Raw genomic sequence first — 18,331 nt, 5'->3', positions numbered from 1 at the left:
CTGACCTCATATGAAAGCACAAACAAATTTAATGATTTAATGATTGATTCAACAAATATTAAACACCTGTTGTGTACCCTCAAGAGACTCCTGGACTAGGCCTACCACTTAGAAGCACACCATCCAGGCAGAGCCTGGAAGACCTTAGAGTTCATGATCCAATCCGACCATTATAGTGGGGGGAAACTGAGGCTCAGAGAGGGAAAATAATGAGTTTAAGACCACAGAGATAGACACATAGTTTTTATGTGCTAATTAAAAAAAAGTGGGGGAGCGTGTATTTTCTGGTCCCCACTCGCCTGAACTGTCATCCACAACCTAACCAAGGAGGAGGCAGAATTCAAAATCATATTCACAGATTCCTCTAGTTAGCTGATGCTGGGGTTTGAATAAACCTATGGCCTCATGCGTGCTGGTCAAATGCTGTACCGCTAAACTGCATTCCCCAGTTGATGCAGGGTCTCAGGATGTGGCTAAGGCTATAGATTGCACTGAACCTACGCAATCCTCCTGCTTCTTGGATTCTGCGATTACAGGCGTGAGTCACTACACCTGGCTCATACACTGCTTCTTTTGCACTAATGGGCTCTATGTTCTTTGAAGACCTGGGGCCCTAGGTTTTCAGAGCTTGGGGGAAAAAAGCTGTGTCCTGGGTGTTGTCTAGAACCCTGGCCGCACCCATCTCCTGCTCTTCCCAGGCAGCCCTCCCTTCTCTCCCTCCTAGGCTTGTGTCACTGTCGCCCCAGGCCTGGGGAGAGGGAGGAAAAAGGGGCGGGAATGCCTTGCCCTTTAAATCCTAACCGCGTTGCCATTGGCTAGGAAGCCCCCAGCCTGGCTGCGGATTGGCCACAGTGGAGGGCTTGAAATGTGGCTGAGCGCTTCGGACACCTCAGACGGACGGTGGCCACTCCAAGACGCGCCCCAGCCCACCATGGCCCGGATCCTCCGGGCATCCTGCCTTCTGTCCCTGCTCCTGGCCGGGTTTGTTCCGCCGGGCCGGGGACAAGAGAAGTCCAAGGTGAGTGAACCTCCAGGGCTCAAGAGGAGTCCATTGCACCCAGGTGTCCACTGCGCGACTGGGAGAGCCACTGCTTCTCCAGAGGCACCGGGGACCCCACTTGTGACCCTCGGTCTCTGCGCCCTTCCAACACAGACCCGGGTGCTTTAGAGGGCAGTACGAACTCAGGAGGACAATCCCGAGTTCATAATTCTCCTCCACTATCATTTTGGGGTCGCGTTGCCACATCCAGATACTTGGGATCGACTGTCCCATTCAGCGGGGTTTGGGAGAGCGTGTGGGGTCCCCTCCTCCGCAACTCAGGAGAGTGAAGCTGGTGGCCACACTCCTGAAAAATTGCTGGGGGCGGGAGGGGGAGCGGGCTGATAGCCTCTGCACTCATCCCAGGGGGCTGGAGGCAGAGATCTGTGACAGGAAGAATTTTGACTTGGAGGCGCATCCCTTTCTGGGCCTCAGTTTCTCCATCAGCAGGGCGTAGCTGGAGAGGATGGCTGGAAGGCTACGGAACCCTCCAGTTGCTCTCTCTATTCACAGCTCACTGGCCTGCCACGCATGGGGCAGTCACTGAAGCCTCACGCCGTCTATTCCTCGGCTAGCTGCTGCACCCTGAGCTGGAATAGAAATGGGAAGGCTGAGGGCTGATGCCCCTGTGCTTTTCTTCTTGGTCAGGCCTGTGCTGGGTGGGTTCTGTAGGCTTCTCCTCTTCCCTAGGGTGAGGATGCAGAAAGCAGTAGAGACAGACAGACCCAAAGAAAGAGACTGTAGTCTCCAATGTCACACACACCATGCCCCCCTGCACGCATGTGCACAAGACTGGGTAGGTTCTAGCTTTGAGTTTCTAAAATCCTCTGGGTCTTCTTTCTAAGATCTTGTAAGTCCCCAACGCTGTTTCCAGATTCTGTCCACCTCTTAGAGAGATCCCCAAGAGTGGATTCTGTTTTTAAGCCCCTTCTCTCCTCAGCTCCTTAAATAGACAGGGTACCTGTAAAGCTTTGGTTTTCTCTTCAGCCTTGTTGCTAATCACCAGCTCAGCAGGCATTTTCTAGGACAGAGACAGGACAGAGTCCAAGACGAGGGTGTGGAGCTGGGGTGGGGGTGGACTGGGGCACTAGCCCTGTGCCTTTAGTGTGGGAACTGCTTGGGGTGGGGGGTTGAATCCTGTCCTAAGGAGGCTGCAGGAAAGCACACTGGCCATGAAATTCTTCATAGCCTTGTGCTGTCCATGGAATGAGGGAGGGATGGATGAGTTCAGAGGGAAGAGAGAGAGAGAGAGAGAGAGAGAGAGAGAGAGAGAGAGAGAGAGAGAGAGAGAGAGTGTTGAGAGAGAGAGAGAGAGAGAGAGAGAGAGAGAGAGAGAGAGAGAGAGAGAGAGAGAGAGAGAGCAGTTTAGAAAAGTCATGGTGAGAGGTGTGATTTTATCTCATAACCAGATGAGGCTTCGGGCTCCTCATAGTCCAGGCATGCCCATCTGGTCTCCCAGGTCCTTAGAGTTAACATGCTACAGCTACAGCTTCTGGGATTCAACCGCTTGTCTTGAACCAACTTCAGGACAAGGGAACAGGGAAAGGACATGTGCCAACCCAATGTGATAATAGCCACTGAAAGATGTCTTCTCAACTCAAAGGGAGGGGCAATGACAGGGGCAGCCTCTGTCTGGTCCAGTTTACAGCTGCAAAAGGCTTTGCAGAGCTGTGGACTACCAGCTGCTGACGTGGCATCCTAGTAACCGCTGGTTTCTAGGTAACTGCAAGGCAGAGAGCATCATGGGACCACAGGCTGATGTCAAGGCTGAAAGGCCTTAAGTGGCCCTGAATCCCACTCCATCTTACAATTGACAGGCTGGAATCCTGAGGGAGGGGGAGGGATGGTCACACACTGCCAGAGGCCCAGCTGGGTCCAGCTGCCATCTCCTACCTCTCAGACCTGTCATGTTCCCCACATCCCACCAATGGATGTAGGAAGATTGAATGGGGGAAGACGTGGACCAGTAGTCCTAGGTATCCAGGAAGCCTGGCTCAGTGTATCCCTGTCACCCCCCCCTCCTTTGTTCCTCATTCCCTCTCTGTACTCTCCCCTGGCCTCCCTGGTGGAGGTACAGGGCTTTGGGATTCTATGGACCCTGAGAAGGAAGCTGGGGGTTTTGTGGGGACTGAGTTAGTGAGTATAATCTATGGCTCATTCATCACACACCACCCTCTGACCCATGCTAGCCTGGGCTCCCAGCATGAGTCCTAGTCTCGCCCCATGGAGAACATGGTTGTTCATTTCTTACGGCCGTTAGCACACATTTGAGGCTTCTCCTTACTATGACCCTTAGAGGCCTTTGGCCTTTGTTGCAGGTAATCTCCATGACCTGCTGGCCCAAGTCTGTTTTAATCTGTCAGTAGTTTCTCAAAGTCATTTTGAGTGTTGGGAAGATAACTCAGTGGGTAAAATAGTTGTTATGGAAGCAAGAGGACCTCGGTTCAAATCCCCAGAATCCATGTAAAAGCCAAGTATGGCCACACGTGCCAACAATGGTGGAGTGGCGGGGCAGAGACAGGTAGATTCAGGAGCTCGCTGCCAGCCTCGTCAAATATTGAGCACAAGCTGAGAGGGTCAGCAACATGCTCAGGGGGTGAGGACACCTGTAACCAAGCTTGACGACCTGAGTTGATTCCTGGGACCCACATGTAGGAATGCACTGACTCTCCCAAGCTGTCCTTTGATATCCACATGCTATGACACCCTCCCCCAAATAAGTAAATAAATGTAATGAAATAATTTAATAGAGAAACTGTCATAATTCTCTTCTTTGGCTTCCACATGTAACAGCATAGACAAAACAATAACGAAAACACACTTTGAGAGGCAAATGGAAGCCGGGCGGTAGTGGCGCATGCATGATAGCTCAGTGCTATCTTGGCCATTTCTAGAACCAGAGGGAAGAGGGGGTGATTTTCTCCTTCCCACATATGAGATTCAGCTTGGTATGAAGGTGAAACAACATGCAGGGAGGCAGCAGGGGCTGTATCCTGCTCTGTTTGTATTGTGTTGCTCTTGTTGAAGCAGGATATCCCTATGTAGTCCAGGCTAGCCCTAAACTCTCCATCTCCTGCTTTAGCCTCTGATGTTGGCATTACTGATGTACACCCCCAAGCCTGATGCTGATTGCCTTTTAGGGTAGAAGTGATCTCAGCTGGGGCTTCAGAAGCCTGGGGCAAGGCTGTCCAGCTGACTACTCAGTCCAACATTGGCAGTATTTAGACTCCCGGAAAGCAGGGACTTTGCACCCCAGCCAGAGCTGTTAGCTGTCAGGGATGACCCAGCAAAGGCAGCCAGACTCACCAGGCTAGTCAGGCCTGCAGTGACACAGGCATTCCACTGTAACCCCCTGGGGTACCTGCCCTGCTGCCTGGATGGCTTCTTCACCTAGTTAGGCTGAAGACCTTGCTTTGGCAGCTCAGTGCTATCTTGGCCATTTCTAGAACCAGAGGGAAGAGGGGGTGATTTTCCCTTCCCATGAGGCTCTCCCACTTCAAGAGTAGCCCTAGAGTTTTACTGTCCCTGTTGGGGTAAGGTGGGGTGGGGGTGGCCCCCTTCCTCCTTTTTTCCAGTGTGATGGGGAGGCTGGGGAAGAGAAATGGTCACAACAGCACTGAGCTGGTGGCAGGGCTGGAGGGGAACCTGGGTACTCCGGCACACCCCACTGTGCCCTATGCCCCTTCTCTTATTCTCCTAGAGGTAGCTTGTGGTGTGGCAGCTGGACAGAGGGTGTATGGGTTAATGCTCACTGTGTCTTCACTCTGGGTGTCATAGTGAGGCCTTGTGACAAACTGTTTCATTCTCAGGGATCCTGAGGCCTCGTGACAAACCGTTCCATACTCCGGGATCCCGTTCCCACATCCCTGCTTCCTCACACCTCATCTTCCCAGTCTTCCAGACTGGGAGGCTGACTCATTCTCAACATCTTGACACATTCTGTCCTGAGTCTCCTTCCCGGTCACCTAGCCCAGGCTTCCTCTTATTTGTCTGGACTTCTGTAGCAGCCACCTAACTGTGCTTCTCCGACCAACCCAACCCAACTGCCTATGAAATACGAGAGTGATTACTGCTAACTTCAGAGTTCCACAGCACTCAGTAACCAGCTAATGCAAATACTGAGTGCTTACTAGGTCCTCAAGTGTCTCAGTTACGGGAGATGAGGAGGAATTAAGAGACCTGTGTTAGTCCAGGTTCCAGTTTTTGTTGTCCTTGGGTAAGTTACACTCTCCCTGCTGGCAATCATCCATGTTGGGAAGGTGTCCCGGTTTCTAAATGTGTCCACTCTAATAGTTCCCTGGTGTCCACCTTCTTCTCTTCCAGACAGACTGCCATGGCGGTATGAGCGGCACCATCTACGAATATGGAGCCCTCACCATCGATGGGGAGGAATACATTCCTTTTAAGCAGTATGCAGGCAAATATATCCTCTTTGTCAACGTAGCCAGCTACTGAGGTCTGACAGACCAATACCTTGGTAAGAGCTCCCTCATGCCATGCTACTGAATTTGGAGCCAATTCTGTCTTTGGGGGACATTTTAATCCCATAAGATGCAAGGGAGAAAGGATGGTGGTGACTGATAGACCAAGGTTTGTCTCCCAGCTCCACTGGATTTCTTAACTTTCTGGAGGAAATTATGTAAGCCTGAGGTCTGATGTTTTTTGGATGTATTCTAGGAAGTTCCCAGCTACCCTTCTTCACCCTAGGGCACCTCAGATACCTTGGCTGTGTGTCTGCTTGCTTCCCTTGACTGGAGTAAGAAAGGATAGAGGTAGCTGCAGCTCACTCTGGCTGAGAATACCTCCTCCCAACTCCATCCGTCTGGGCCCATCTCTTGGCTCCACTCTGGAGAATGGGTCCCACTAGCTTGAAGCTCTGGATGAATCTGATGGGGAAGAGGGATGGGGTCATGGAGTGGTGGCATCCAACAGTTCATTCTTTTTTGTTGTTTATTTTTTCATGACAGGGTTTCTGTGTAGCCCTGACTGTCCTCCCTCAGACTTGCTCTGTAGAATAAGCCAACCTTGAACTCAGAGGTCGACTTGCCACCTAAATGCTGAGATCAAAGGCGTATGCCACCACTGCCCAGCTTATCAGTTCATTCTTTTTTTTTTTTTTTTTTTTTTGGTTTTTTGGAGGCAGGGTTTCTCTGTATTAGTAATCCTGGCTGTCCTCCAACAGTTCATTCTTAAGCAAACTTAAGATAGGCTAGCTCAGCCCTCCTCTTAACTCAGTATTCATCCAGGAAAGGGCACCTAGGTGCAGCATGTACAACCAGGACTGAACCCAGCATCTGACTGGAGCCATGTCTTCTTAACATCGGTGTCCTCTGTCTTTTCTTCTCAGTGAGGGCAGACAGAAGCCTGAGGGACCAATCAGGCCAAAGTTTGATGGCTCCAGGGGCAAACACTCTAGGGCCAAGCAGACCCCTGCCACTTGGCTGGCACCTGCAGAAGAGTTCCTGGATCTACAGATGGGGAGGGAGGGTTGGTTCCACAGCACTGTGCCCAGTGCTTTTGTCTAGTCCTTGGGCAGTACAGTGTATCTCTGAAGAGATGGGCTGGGTGATGGTACTGCCCCGAATTCCAGGGTGTCAAGGGAACTGGTGAGCTGGCCAGGGCCTCTCCTGGGCTCCTGAATTCCCAGATGAGAGGGATGTAAATATTGCCCTCCAACCACCCTAAGAAAGTTCTCAGCCATCTGCCCAGTGTCCGATAAAGAGTCCTCAGCTCACTGACCCAGGCAGTGGGTATGTAACTACTGATTTACAGAAGCATAGTCCTGACTTTTCTCCCAAATCTCTACCGCCCCCAGACCGGAGTCAGGAAATCTCAGCCTTGCCACTGACTCTCGGGGTCACCCTGGGAAAATCCTCCCTCCTTGGGGCTCACAGGCTACAGTGGCCTGGATGGGGAGCAGGATGTAGAGGCGGGTACTTCACCTGTTCTCTTCTCTCCCTCGGCAAGAATTGAATGCACTACAAGAAGAACTTGGACCATTTGGCCTGGTCATTCTGGGCTTCCCTTGCAACCAATTTGGCAAACAGGAGCCAGGCGAGAACTCGGAGATCCTACCCAGTCTCAAGTGAGTTTTCATGGCTGGAGATGGCGGCCTCTTTGGAGCAGAGGCTCAGGGACTGCAGATATTGGTTGACTGGCTTCATGTCAGTCACTCATTACTCTGCTCCCCCATCCTCACCCCAGTGTGGGCTTTAATGGAATGAGGGGGAGGGGATGGGAAACAGGCTATGGCTGGGCAGCTTGTGAAGGGTGGAGAGGCATGTGGGGTGGGTGCAGAGAAGGGGCTGAGATGGGAAACACACACTGGGCCTATGTATGTCCATGCAAGTCATGAGCTTGATAAAGGAGATTCCCAGACCCCCACTCCCAGTCCCTTCATCTTAGTTCTCAGCTCCGTGTGGTTCCTCTGGACTTACCCAAGTACATTCCTCCCAGGTATGTTCGACCAGGTGGGGGCTTTGTGCCTAACTTCCAGCTCTTTGAGAAAGGAGACGTGAACGGGGAGAAAGAGCAGAAGTTCTACACTTTCCTGAAGGTGAGAGTGCATAACCTGGAGGAGGCTCCCCCTAGCTGCTCGGCATGGTTCTCAGGAAATGTCCTGGCATTGGTTTAGTGGTCTCATGAGAGGGCTTGACCGACCCATGGTCCCATCACCCTGCTGTAGAGATAAGACAGGGCCCACAGGGGCATCTGAGGGGCCTACAACCTTCCACTCAGCATAGAAATGGACAGTCAAGTGTTTTTGTTCCCAGACTGGGCCCTTTCCTCAGTGCCGGACAGTTTTCTCCCTGGAAGGGAGGGGAGGTCAGAAGGAGCCCCAAGTCAGACTGATGCCCCTCTCACCCCTGCTCCAGAACTCCTGCCCTCCCACTGCGGAACTCCTAGGCTCACCTGGGCGCCTCTTTTGGGAACCTATGAAGATCCATGACATCCGCTGGAACTTTGAGAAGTTCCTGGTGGGGCCAGATGGCATACCAATTATGCGCTGGTACCACCGGACCACAGTCAGCAATGTCAAGATGGACATCCTGTCCTACATGAGGCGGCAGGCAGCCCTGAGTGCCAGAGGGAAGTAACTGATGCCCCACCCTCATCCCCATCCCCTGCCCATGCAAGGGCTGGGGAGGAGCTCTTCAGGAAGGAAGCCACATTCCCAGTCATTCTACACCCACCCCAGATTCCCTTTCTTATTACATAAAAGACAAGCCTGGTCACTGAGCACACATGACAATTGTCCCAGTGTGTGCATGGCTACACAGCCATGTATCTGCCTGCTTGAAACCCAGGGATAGACCATCTGTGCTCATGGCTTGGCACAACACTCTTTTTTTCAGCTTTCTGTTCCAAATGAGCCCAAAGGAAACACAAGTTCTAGGTCCAATGGTCCTGTTCAAACCTGACCATCATTCTTGGGGCAAGCATCTTCCACACGCCCGCAGTACACATCTGGGTTCACCACACCTCCAGCCTCCTTCGTCCTTCCTGAAGGACCCTCCTAAGTCCCCAACCCCATCCCACACTGCTCCTGAGAGCAGCCGAGACAACTGTGAGCATGATGGCCGTGTACCCCAAGTCAGGGGTGGTGTCTCCATGAAGGAGGGGTCCGAAGCCCTTGTGGGCGGGCCTCCCCTGAGCCCGTCTGTGGTGCCAGCCCTTAGTGCATTCAGGCTTAGGCTCCCAGGCAGGGACACTACCTCCGTTCCTCTGGAGGACATGCTATTCTCTCACTCTGTCCACTGGACTCTCTCATACCCCCATCTACCCATTAAAGGTCTTTCTGCAGCAGTTCAGCCTACTTGAAATTTTCTCAATGGTGGCTTCCTGGCACGGGAGGCGGGGACTGGGGATAGAGACAAGGGAGGGTGGAGGAAGGAAGAGAGGTACACAGGGCTTGCTTTGGGGCCCACACTGCAGTCCTTGTCCAGCTTCTAGAGTCTGTGACCCAGTTCCCATTGGCCCGTCCTCACCCACCTTCCCCAGGGCACTGAGGGTGTCACTTCTGAAGGTTTGGAACTAAGGCCTACCCTAAGATCTTCCCACCACACTTGGGTGCCCCTAAGATGTTAGCAGCATTATCAGGACTATGCAGGAAAGGAAAGCTGGAGGAGGGCCAGAACCAAGAACAATATTCCACGACCACCAGGGCATAAAAGAATTACCAGTCAGAAAACGTTGATCCTCAAGTTGGATTTACGTCCAAGATTTGTGCAAACAGCTGCCTAGCAACAGACAGCTACCTTAATACAGATTTCTGGCACCATAAACATCTAACTGTGGGGGGCCAAAGTCATCTTCAGTCTGGGGCCCTTCAGCAGACATGGCTGGTGTGGCCTTCATCCCAGATCATGGCGGCTCTCAGGAGGCTGCCACAGGTGCAGTGGAGAGCATGACAGCATCAGGCCATCCCATCGTTCTCTTCTGCTCTAGAGACAAAACCCTCTTTCTGTAACTCCTCACAGAGGGGTAAGGAGCAGGGGGCGCAGGGCAGGTCCTGATACTGAGCTTGAAGCAAAAAAAACCGGCACATGCACATGAACTGGGTGTGGTCTCTGGAGAGCCTGGAACCAAGTCTTTGAGGTTCTGAGAGGAAGGGGTCTCGTTGCACCCCACTCTTAGGATGGAAGCCAGTGGCCTCAGCAACAGATGCCAGGTCAAAGCCAGGTGAGACCTCCTTGTCTTGGCAAGAGGCAGGGTATTGCGTTTCTCCTGGTTGCATCCAGAAGAACCTGGTGGAGGCCACATGGGTAGATTCTCCCTAGTCTTGTAAACAGTCTGAGGTCTGGCTGGGGATGTGGGCCAGCTGCCCACCCCAGCCTCTGTCCTGCCAAGCCTTGGGTCACACAGAACATGCACGTGGCCTTTACGCTTTTGGCAATCTGACGTCAGCTGGCTCTGAAAGATGAAGGTGGAACCAAGTGACCCACTGCAGTCTCACTGGGGCCCATCACAGTCATTGTCTGCAGACTCTAGATAAACAAAAGTTTCAAAGCTTCAAGATGATGTGGTCTGGTCAGTCTCACAGTCTTGCATGAATGCCAATTCAGGCCTCCTCACCCATGTGAACAACAGCTAGTACCTGTATGCTACTGAGGGCCAGGCTGTGTGTCTAGGACATTCATCACACAATCTGTACCCAGCCCTGAGGAGGAGGCCATTTGTTACCCTTGTAACAGAGGAGGGAGCTAGGACAAAGGGGTACAAAAAGCTGTCCCAAGTCCCAGATTTATAATGTTCTGGAGCTAGGATTTGAACTCAGTCCATCGGTTTCTAAATCTCAAAAGTAAGTACTGGGAAAAGGGTCAGCTCTGCCTACATGCAACCCTCTGCCACTCACCAAGACAGCCTCAAAGGACTTCAACGACCCTTTGGGGAAATGTCCTCTGTTGTACCTACCCATCCACTTTTCAGGGTGGCATTCCCAGAGTTCCACAGGCTCATGTTTCCTGCAGGGAGTGAGGACCCAAGCCTCCTGACAAGCTTGCAGCCCCAGACTCTGTGGCCAGATGGAGTTTCTTGAGGTTCCACTCTGGTCATGTTACTGTGTTTGAAAGCATCTAAGGAATCTACACTACTCGCAAGATTCAGACCAGGCCTCCTACCACAGTCTGCAAAGGCCCTACGCTGGGGAGACCCTGTCATCTCTTGCCTGCCTTCCCCAGTCTCTCACTCTTTGATCTCAGGTTCCCTCAGATGCTTAAGGCAGCCACCTTCCTTCACTCCTATTAAAACACCAGGACTTGGATCTCGAATGTTGCGGCCCCCCCCCCCCCGAGACAGGGTTTCTTTCTCTGTATAGCCCTGACTGTCTTGGAACTCTGTAGACCAGGCTGGTCTCAAACTCAGAGATCTGTTTGTCTCTGTCTCTCAAGTGCTGGGATTAAAAGCATGCACCACCACTAACTGCCTGGCTTTAAATGTTTTCTAAGAGAGACGTTTAAGAGTTTAGTCCCCAGCTAGCCCACAGGAGGTAAGGCCCCATGGGGTAAATCAAAGTCACCGGGCAAGTACCCTTGAAGGGGATGCTGGGACTCCAGACCTTCTCTCTTCCTTGTTTCCCGGTGAACAGACTTATTCTACTATATACTCTACTATGAGAGGCAGTATCGCCAGAGGGCCAAGTGACCATGGGCTGAAACCTCGGAAGTTCTAAGTCTAAAGTAGGTTATCTTGGGTGCTTGGGCCCAGGGATGGAAAGCTAAGTCATACTGAAAACTACCAACCAAGGAAATTGATGACCAGAGAGGACTCAATCATTGTAGAGTCTGTGATGTAGTTCAGAGGCCCAGAAACCGCCTAGACAGCAGTAGACAAAACGAAACGGTGACTGCAGTGGTTTCAGAAGAGCTCAGTACCGACTGGTGTGTCTAGTGAGGGCAGGCTCGTGAGGTCTGGGGTAGACATGAAGACCCTCCTGGAAACTGGGCCACTTGTGTTACTCTCTAGCAAGAACCTGTCAGTTTAGTCCGTGGCCTGAGACCTGCGTGAGGTGGAGCGTAACAAGTGGGTGGAGTCCATGTCAAGGTCACAGTGTTCTGGCACTGTCATGGCTATTGTCTTCAGCCAGATTTACTCTAAGATCAGGAGCCATGGCAGGGCAGATAATTTAAAACTACTGTAGGCTGGCTGAGAGAGGAGTATCAAGCATATGCCAGGGAGGAGCCTTAAAAACAAACGTTGCTAGCCAGGTGGTGACGGCACATGCTTTTAATCTCAGCACTTGGGAGGCAGAGGCAGGCAGATTTCTGAGTTCAAGGCCAGCCTGGTCTACAGAGTGAGTTCCAGCCAGGACTATACAGAGAAACCCTGTCTCGAAAAAAGCAAAAAACAAAAACAAAAACAAAAAAAGAAAGAAAAAAAAAGAAAAGAATTGCCTCTGGCCTGGCAAGGGTGGCTCATGTCTTTAATCTCAGCATTCAGGAGGCTGAGGGAGATAGATCTCTGGATAAAAGAGTGAGTGAGTTCCAGGACAACCAGAGCTACACAGAGAAACCTTGTCTTGAAAAACAAACAAACAAATAAACAACACAGAGAGAGACACACATATACAGACAGACAGACAGAGACAGAGGGTTGGGGGGAGAGAGGGAAGAAGGGAGGAAGGGAGGGAGGGAGAAAAGCAACTCAGAGTGGAGAGATAGCTCTGTGGTTAAGAGTGCATACTGAGAACACTTGTCAGGAGGCTCAGTAACCTGTAGCCCTGCTCAACGGGGATCTGATACCGACTTCCATAGGCACCAGCACTCACACGTGCACACATCCACTACACATAACTAAAAATAATTTTTAAAAAAGCAGCAAAGAACTTTGCCAAGAGATAATAAGATATGTTGAAGGATTCCTCCTAATAGGAAGACCCAATGTAAGGAAGACCCATCTGTAATTCCAGTCCTGGAAAGGGAAAGGCAGGAGGATGACCACAAGTTTAAGCCCAACTTGGTTTATTATACAGAGTCCCAGGCCAAAAGACCTAGAAATTTAAAGCACTCTGACCTGACATGAGAGCACCAGTGAGCCTTCGGGTGGGACTGCCTGGAGAAGACTTCCAGGAGATTTCTTGGCCATGTTTGGGTCAAAGGTACTCAGAGGTCCTGACCCACTACCTTAGAGCTGCACAGGTCCAACTGGCAGTAGATGTTGGCATTGTCCACATGATGGTGGTTTGACAGGTATGCATACTGCCAAGTGTTATAGGGTCATGGCTTCCACCCAGATTTCAAAGGAAGGCCTGGGGACTGGAGGCAGCCAGTGTGTACAGCAGAATCAAGTCCCATTGAGCAACCCCAGAGAGGGCAGTAGGCGAAACTGCAAGGATGAAGTTTAAGCTGTACTGGAGACTCTAGGGAAGTTAAAAGATGCCAAGTATGTAGGATGGGGGTCATGGGGAGCCATGGGCAGCAAGCATAGCTAGTCAAGGTGACAGCCCAGAGCTATGGATCTTCTCTCTCCCTTCTGAAACAGGGATATTTACTCTATGTCTGGCCCAACACTGTATACTGAAGTGTGGAATCTTCTCTTTGAATCTTTTGTTTTGAGATAGGGTCATAGCCAAGGCTAGGCTTGAACTTTCTGTGTAGTCAAGGATGACCTGGGATTCCTGATTCTCTTGCCTCCACCTCCCAAGTGAAGAGAATATAGTGTGTGCCACCATGCCTGACTCCTTTTGGTTTCTGTAAGATCTCACAGATGAGTCTGCCTTGAGCCTGAGAGACTGGGCTTTTAAGCAGTTCTACGAGAGTCATGATCATGGGGACTCTGGGGAAATAGCCTACATGCACTTTGTGCTGTTCGATGGAACAAGCCTAGGAGCCAGAGGCAGAATGTCCCCAAATACCCTAGTCACCAGCCCGTGGATCTCTCTGGAGTGGTGGACCCCAAGGAGGTGGGCAGAGTAGAGGGAAGCTGGGTCATTACAAGTATGCCCCTGTAGAGAATATAGGTTCTCCCTGTTCCTCCTTCTCTTTCTTGTTTTGCTTCCTGGCCATCACGAGGTGGTCACCTCTGCTGTGTTCTCCTGGTATGAAGCTCTGGACAGCCATAGGCTCAAAGTGATGGGGCTGAGTATCACTGACTGAAATCTGTGAAACCTTGAGCCGCATCCTTCATCCTGGAAGCTGATTGCCTTGGGCATTTTGTCCCCAACAGAGAACGCTGCTAATACAGGTCTTCGTGGCTCTCAGTTTTCTCTGCAAGGGGATCCCCACCCCTCTGGCTTCTCAGCTTGGATGTCACCACCTCCCCAAAACTCTCCTGGCCCTGCTCTAGGTCATGTCCCATGTCTCACAGAAACTTGCTCCTTTTCTTGGCAAATGCAACCCTTCTGTTCCTGTGAGTCCTAAAATACACTTCTCCCTCACTAGGACAGGACCATGTGTGCTTCCACTAGTGAGCGGCGCTGGCTCCCAGCACAGTACTAGCATGGCAGAGCCTGTTCCTTCCAATCATTCCGCCTGTCAGTCAACATCTTTCCTCTCTCAATACTATTCCAGGAAGCTGGTCCTCCATGTCACCAAGCTCACAAAAAGACAGTTTCTGCAAACTGGATCAATGTTGTCGGGTCAAAGTCCTTTCTACCAGGGGCATCCACACTCACCTGGTTCTGCAGGCCTGTCTGGGGGCGGGTCCATCACTTGAGAGCTCTGATTCCGAATCCCTGCACAGGGTGGACGCCAGGTGTACTCCGGCTGCAACAAGATAGGTGTTTAAGAATCCACAACTGAGCCACGCATGGTGTTGCATGCCTTTGGTCCCAGAACTCTGGAGGCAGATGTAGGCAGATTTCTGAATTTCTGTCAGCTTGATCTACTGAGTGAGTTCCAGGTCAACCAGAGCTATACAGAAAAAATATGTCTCAAAAACAAACAAAAACAAAAAACAAACAAAAAAAAAAAAAAAAAAAAGGAAAAAGAAGAAGACTCCACAGCCACATTTCAGAGCCACAGCCAGAACAGTCCTAAATGCACAGAACAAAGTGCCAAATCCTCAGGCTGGACTGACTATCTCACTATGTTGTCCAGGCTGGCCCCAAACCTGTGGGCAATGTTCCCTCAGCTGTGCTGGGATTACAGCATGAGCCACCACATCTAGCTTAAACTAATCTCCTAAGCACATATCTATACCAATGTTTAAAAGTCTGTTTAGGAGAGGAGGTATGAGACAGGAGGCGCCTGTACCCACTGAGGGAGGAGCTGGGCACATCAGAAGTGGGGCTGTTACAGAGACTGCAGAAGGGGCAAGTGACAATAACCTCAGGAGTGAGAGAAAAACATGGGGAGAGGAGAGGAGCTGAAATAAGAGGAGAAAAGGGAAGGAGAGAAAGCAGGAAGAGCAGAGAGAGAGGAGAGGAAGAAGGCAGAGGAAGGGAAGAGAAGCAAGGGGAAGGTCAGAGCTGACTCAGCAGACAGTGGTACCCAGTGGGAGACCTGGTGGCAGTCCTTTCTACTCTGCACTCCTACCAGGCCTTCTCCCTCTGACACCAGTGGTACTAAGCAGCCAGGAGAGCAACCCAGGGCCAGGCCTGGATCATTGCCCACAGCCACCCTGTCTCAGAAACCACCAGACAGCAGTTTCTTACCCACTTACTAGGCAGAATCTGCAGGAAGGACACAAATGAGACTCACCAGATGGAAGAGGCGAGAGTTGGGGTGTGGGGGAGGGTGCTCCATGGGTATGGGTGATGGCGGATATCGGATCTGGGACCAGTCCTTGTAGGCATGGTGAGGTACCATGGCTGGCATGGGGGGGTAGGCATAGGGATAGGCGCCGCAGAGGTGCTCAGGGTGGGGTTCCACATGGTAGCGCTCTCCAGAGGCCTGAAAGAAAGACTCACATCTGCCTCTGGTCTGCCAAGCCCCAGCAGCACCCAGCTCGCTGCCCTGTAGCCAGAACCTTAGCTCTCAGAAGGCAAAGTGGGCTAGAACACAGGGAGTGGCCTGGGGACCTGGTCATAGATGACTGATAATGACAGTTAACAAGGATTGCTCTGGTGGCACTTAACTGGCAGAATGCCAGCACATCCCCTCCCCCTGAAGGTGGTCAGGGTGCACGTTGCCCAGCACACCCCCTTCCTCCGAAAGTGGTCAGGGTGCATGTTGCCCACCTCTCCAGCTGCTCACCTTCGCTTTCCTCTTCTGCTGTTTGAGGGCTTCCTTGGCCTTCTCCTCCTCTTTGAGTGTTCTGAGCTGGAGGAGGAGGGAAAGAGGCCTCATATACCGGTGGTTCAGGGCCTGATGTAGCCCTAAGGCTTCACCATTGATGAAATGCCAAAGCAAACTCTAGGCAGATGGCTGAGGCACAGGGTACCACTCAAGCGTGGGAAGTCCCAGGAAGAGGACTGAGGGGCACAGCAAAAGCTGTGCTGTTAGCTGTGGAGGCCCCTGCTTTTCCTGAGTGGCATGAACATAGGTCAGGAGGGCCCTTATGTGCCTTCCTGTGAGTGCCTTTTCATTCTACTCTATTAATTTGACTCCCCAGGATCATCTACGACTGTATGACACAGTGATACTCAACGTGGCATCAACACTGATGGTGAGTCAGAGCTAGAACACCTTAGCTAGACCTGGACATTACACAGAGGTCAGAAGTCAAGGGACTGGCAGAGGTCAGAAGACAGCCGTACGGTAGAGCTGGACGGTGCTCACCTGGGCCTGCAGCTTTTCCACTTGCTTCTTCAGCTCCTCCTTCTCTTCGTTCATGCGTTCACGGTCACTCCGCTCCCTCTGGAAGTCCTCTTCAAAGATCTTTACCTGGTAGAGATGGGGAGGTGAGGGGTGTGGTAACTGTTTGAGGCTGCATGCTCAGGCCCCAATCCATGTTTCACACTGGGCTGTGGGGGAAGAGCTAGGGGCATTGGAGATTGGAGTAGGGCACCTCGAGCCCCAAATCCAACTTTACCAGAATAATTCCGTGTTCTTTTATCTTATACTCTGGACTTTGAAAAAGGACTTCATTGAACAAAGGGACTATTGGCTTAAACTTTAAAAGTACAAACATAGGCTGGAGGGATGGCTCAGTGGTTAAGAGCACTGTCTGCTCTTCCTGAGGTCCTGAGTTCAATTCCCAGCAACCACATGGTGGCTCACAGCCATCTGGAATGAGAGCTAATGCCCTCTTCTGATCTGTAGGCACACATGCAGACAGAACACTGTATAAACAACAACAACAACAACACCACTAACGATGATGTCCACAGAGAACGGAAAGCAGAGCCAGCCCACAGTCAGCTGGCTCCCAGGGACGCACCAGCTCTTGGGGCCTCACCTGCTGTTTCAATAACTCATTCTGCGTCACCAGTTCCTGCTTCCTCAGATTGCTCCCAACCCCTTCTGGGTTCCCAAAAGCTGCAGGCGGAGATGACGGAGAGGCCTGGATGCTGAGGGCTTCCTCCAGGGCCTGGAGTCAGGAAAGAAGAGGCAGGATCATCAGCAGGCATCTCTGGAAGTCAGACCCATCTGGAGAGAGCCCTGTCTATAAATATTGTAACCCAGCAGCAGTGGTCCTTAACCAGCTTTACCCCTTACAGCTGTGCCGAATGGGCCACTGCACTGAAGCCTCTGTATCATCCTGCAGGATAAAGGCTAGGACCTTATGCCCATTTTACCCACTTGAAAACTGAGGACCAAAGATTGTGACCGAGTGTTCTGGTTTGTTTGTTTTTCTTTTGTCAACTTGACACAATCCAGAATCATTTAAGAGGAACCTCAATTGAGAAAATGCCTCAACCAAACTGGCCGACAGGCCAGCCTTTGAGGCAGTGTCTTGCTTCGTGACTGATATGGGAAGGCTCATCTCACTGCGGGTGGAGCCCCCCCCCCCCCCCAGCTGGTAGTCCTGAAGTGTATAAGAATGAAGGCTGAGTCAGCCCTGAGAAGCAAGTCTGTAAGCACTATTCTTCCATGGCTCTTGCTTCAGTTCCTGCCTGCAGATTTCTTACCCTGTGGTGCCAGACCGGGACTTAAGAGTTATAAACTGAAAAAAACCCTTTCCTCCCCAAGTTGCTTTTGGTCATGGTGATTTATGTCAGCAACAGAAATACTAAAGGAGACGTCTGAGGTCATACCACTAGTGAGTGAACACAAGGATTCCAACCCAGCTGTGTTCTTACCCTGCAGGCTAACCTGAGATCTTCATGTACAAAGATCTCTGAACAGGCCCGGCTCAACTCCTCACACCCAAGACCTAGAAAGCTGCCTGCCTAGCTTTCTGTGAGAAGCTGCGTTCTCTGCCAGCTTTTGCAGATACTTAGCCTCAGCAACCCATCTTGTCTCTAGACCCACGAACCTGACCCTGAAATTTCTACTTAGCTTACTTTACCAAACAGCCCTGAATACCAGCCACAGCCAACGCTGGGGGGTGGGGAGGAACTGAGCGGTAGTGGCGCCCACCTTTAATCCCAACACTCAGGAGGCAAAAGCAGCCTGGTCTGCAAGGAGTGCCAGGTCAGCCAGGGGGGGAAAATCCTGTCTCAAAAACAAAAACAAAAACATCTAAGAAATCCAACTAACCAAACAAACAAAAAAGAAAAGTGCCCTCTCATTTCTTTCCTTCTTGTCTACAGAACACTCCCATCTTCTGAGATTCCCTTCACTGGTTTCCACCAACCCTGGTCACATGATACTTTACATCTCTGACAATCTCAGGAATGGCCATTCATTATCCACCTGGACTTTAGCCCCTAGACATCAGGGACTCTCAGTGACAGGTCTCTTGCACTGCCTTCAAGGAGAGAGAGAGAGAGAGAGAGAGAGAGAGAGGGAGAGGGAGAGGGAGAGGGAG

At 51.4% G+C, this 18,331-nt stretch overlaps 2 protein-coding genes across 7 annotated transcripts in view; one reads left to right on the top strand and one right to left on the bottom strand.

Annotated features, from left to right (window-relative positions):
• Nucleotides 1-905: 905 nt before the first annotated feature.
• On the top strand, nucleotides 906-8,845 carry Gpx3 (glutathione peroxidase 3). The gene is made up of 5 exons (XM_028775848.1): nucleotides 906-1,018; nucleotides 5,363-5,516; nucleotides 7,007-7,124; nucleotides 7,496-7,595; nucleotides 7,915-8,845. The coding sequence occupies exons 1-5, from the start codon at nucleotides 932-934 to the stop codon at nucleotides 8,134-8,136; spliced, it is 681 nt and encodes a 226-aa protein (XP_028631681.1). The 5' UTR covers nucleotides 906-931; the 3' UTR covers nucleotides 8,137-8,845.
• A 386-nt stretch (nucleotides 8,846-9,231) lies between these two features.
• Nucleotides 9,232-18,331, bottom strand: part of Tnip1 (TNFAIP3 interacting protein 1) — a 56,644-nt gene continuing 47,544 nt past the window's right edge. For 5 of the 6 annotated variants that reach the window (XM_028775845.1, XM_028775842.1, XM_028775846.1 and 2 more), the window contains 6 exons: nucleotides 16,817-16,948; nucleotides 16,198-16,302; nucleotides 15,673-15,738; nucleotides 15,178-15,369; nucleotides 14,151-14,241; nucleotides 9,232-10,026 (listed from right to left, as the gene is read on the bottom strand). In XM_028775845.1, the coding sequence (XP_028631678.1) occupies nucleotides 9,992-10,026; nucleotides 14,151-14,241; nucleotides 15,178-15,369; nucleotides 15,673-15,738; nucleotides 16,198-16,302; nucleotides 16,817-16,948 (621 nt within the window). In that variant the 3' untranslated portion in view covers nucleotides 9,232-9,991. The remainder of the gene's footprint in view (nucleotides 10,027-14,150; nucleotides 14,242-15,177; nucleotides 15,370-15,672; nucleotides 15,739-16,197; nucleotides 16,303-16,816; nucleotides 16,949-18,331) is intronic. The other variant, XM_028775843.1, reaches the window with a different exon arrangement.

This window comes from Grammomys surdaster, unplaced genomic scaffold (assembly GCF_004785775.1).
Source record: "Grammomys surdaster isolate TR1022 unplaced genomic scaffold, NIH_TR_1.0 262, whole genome shotgun sequence".
Taxonomy (NCBI): domain Eukaryota; kingdom Metazoa; phylum Chordata; class Mammalia; order Rodentia; family Muridae; genus Grammomys; species Grammomys surdaster.
Note: the sequence above shows the minus strand (reverse complement) of the source record. Positions and strands in the feature narration are given on the sequence as shown.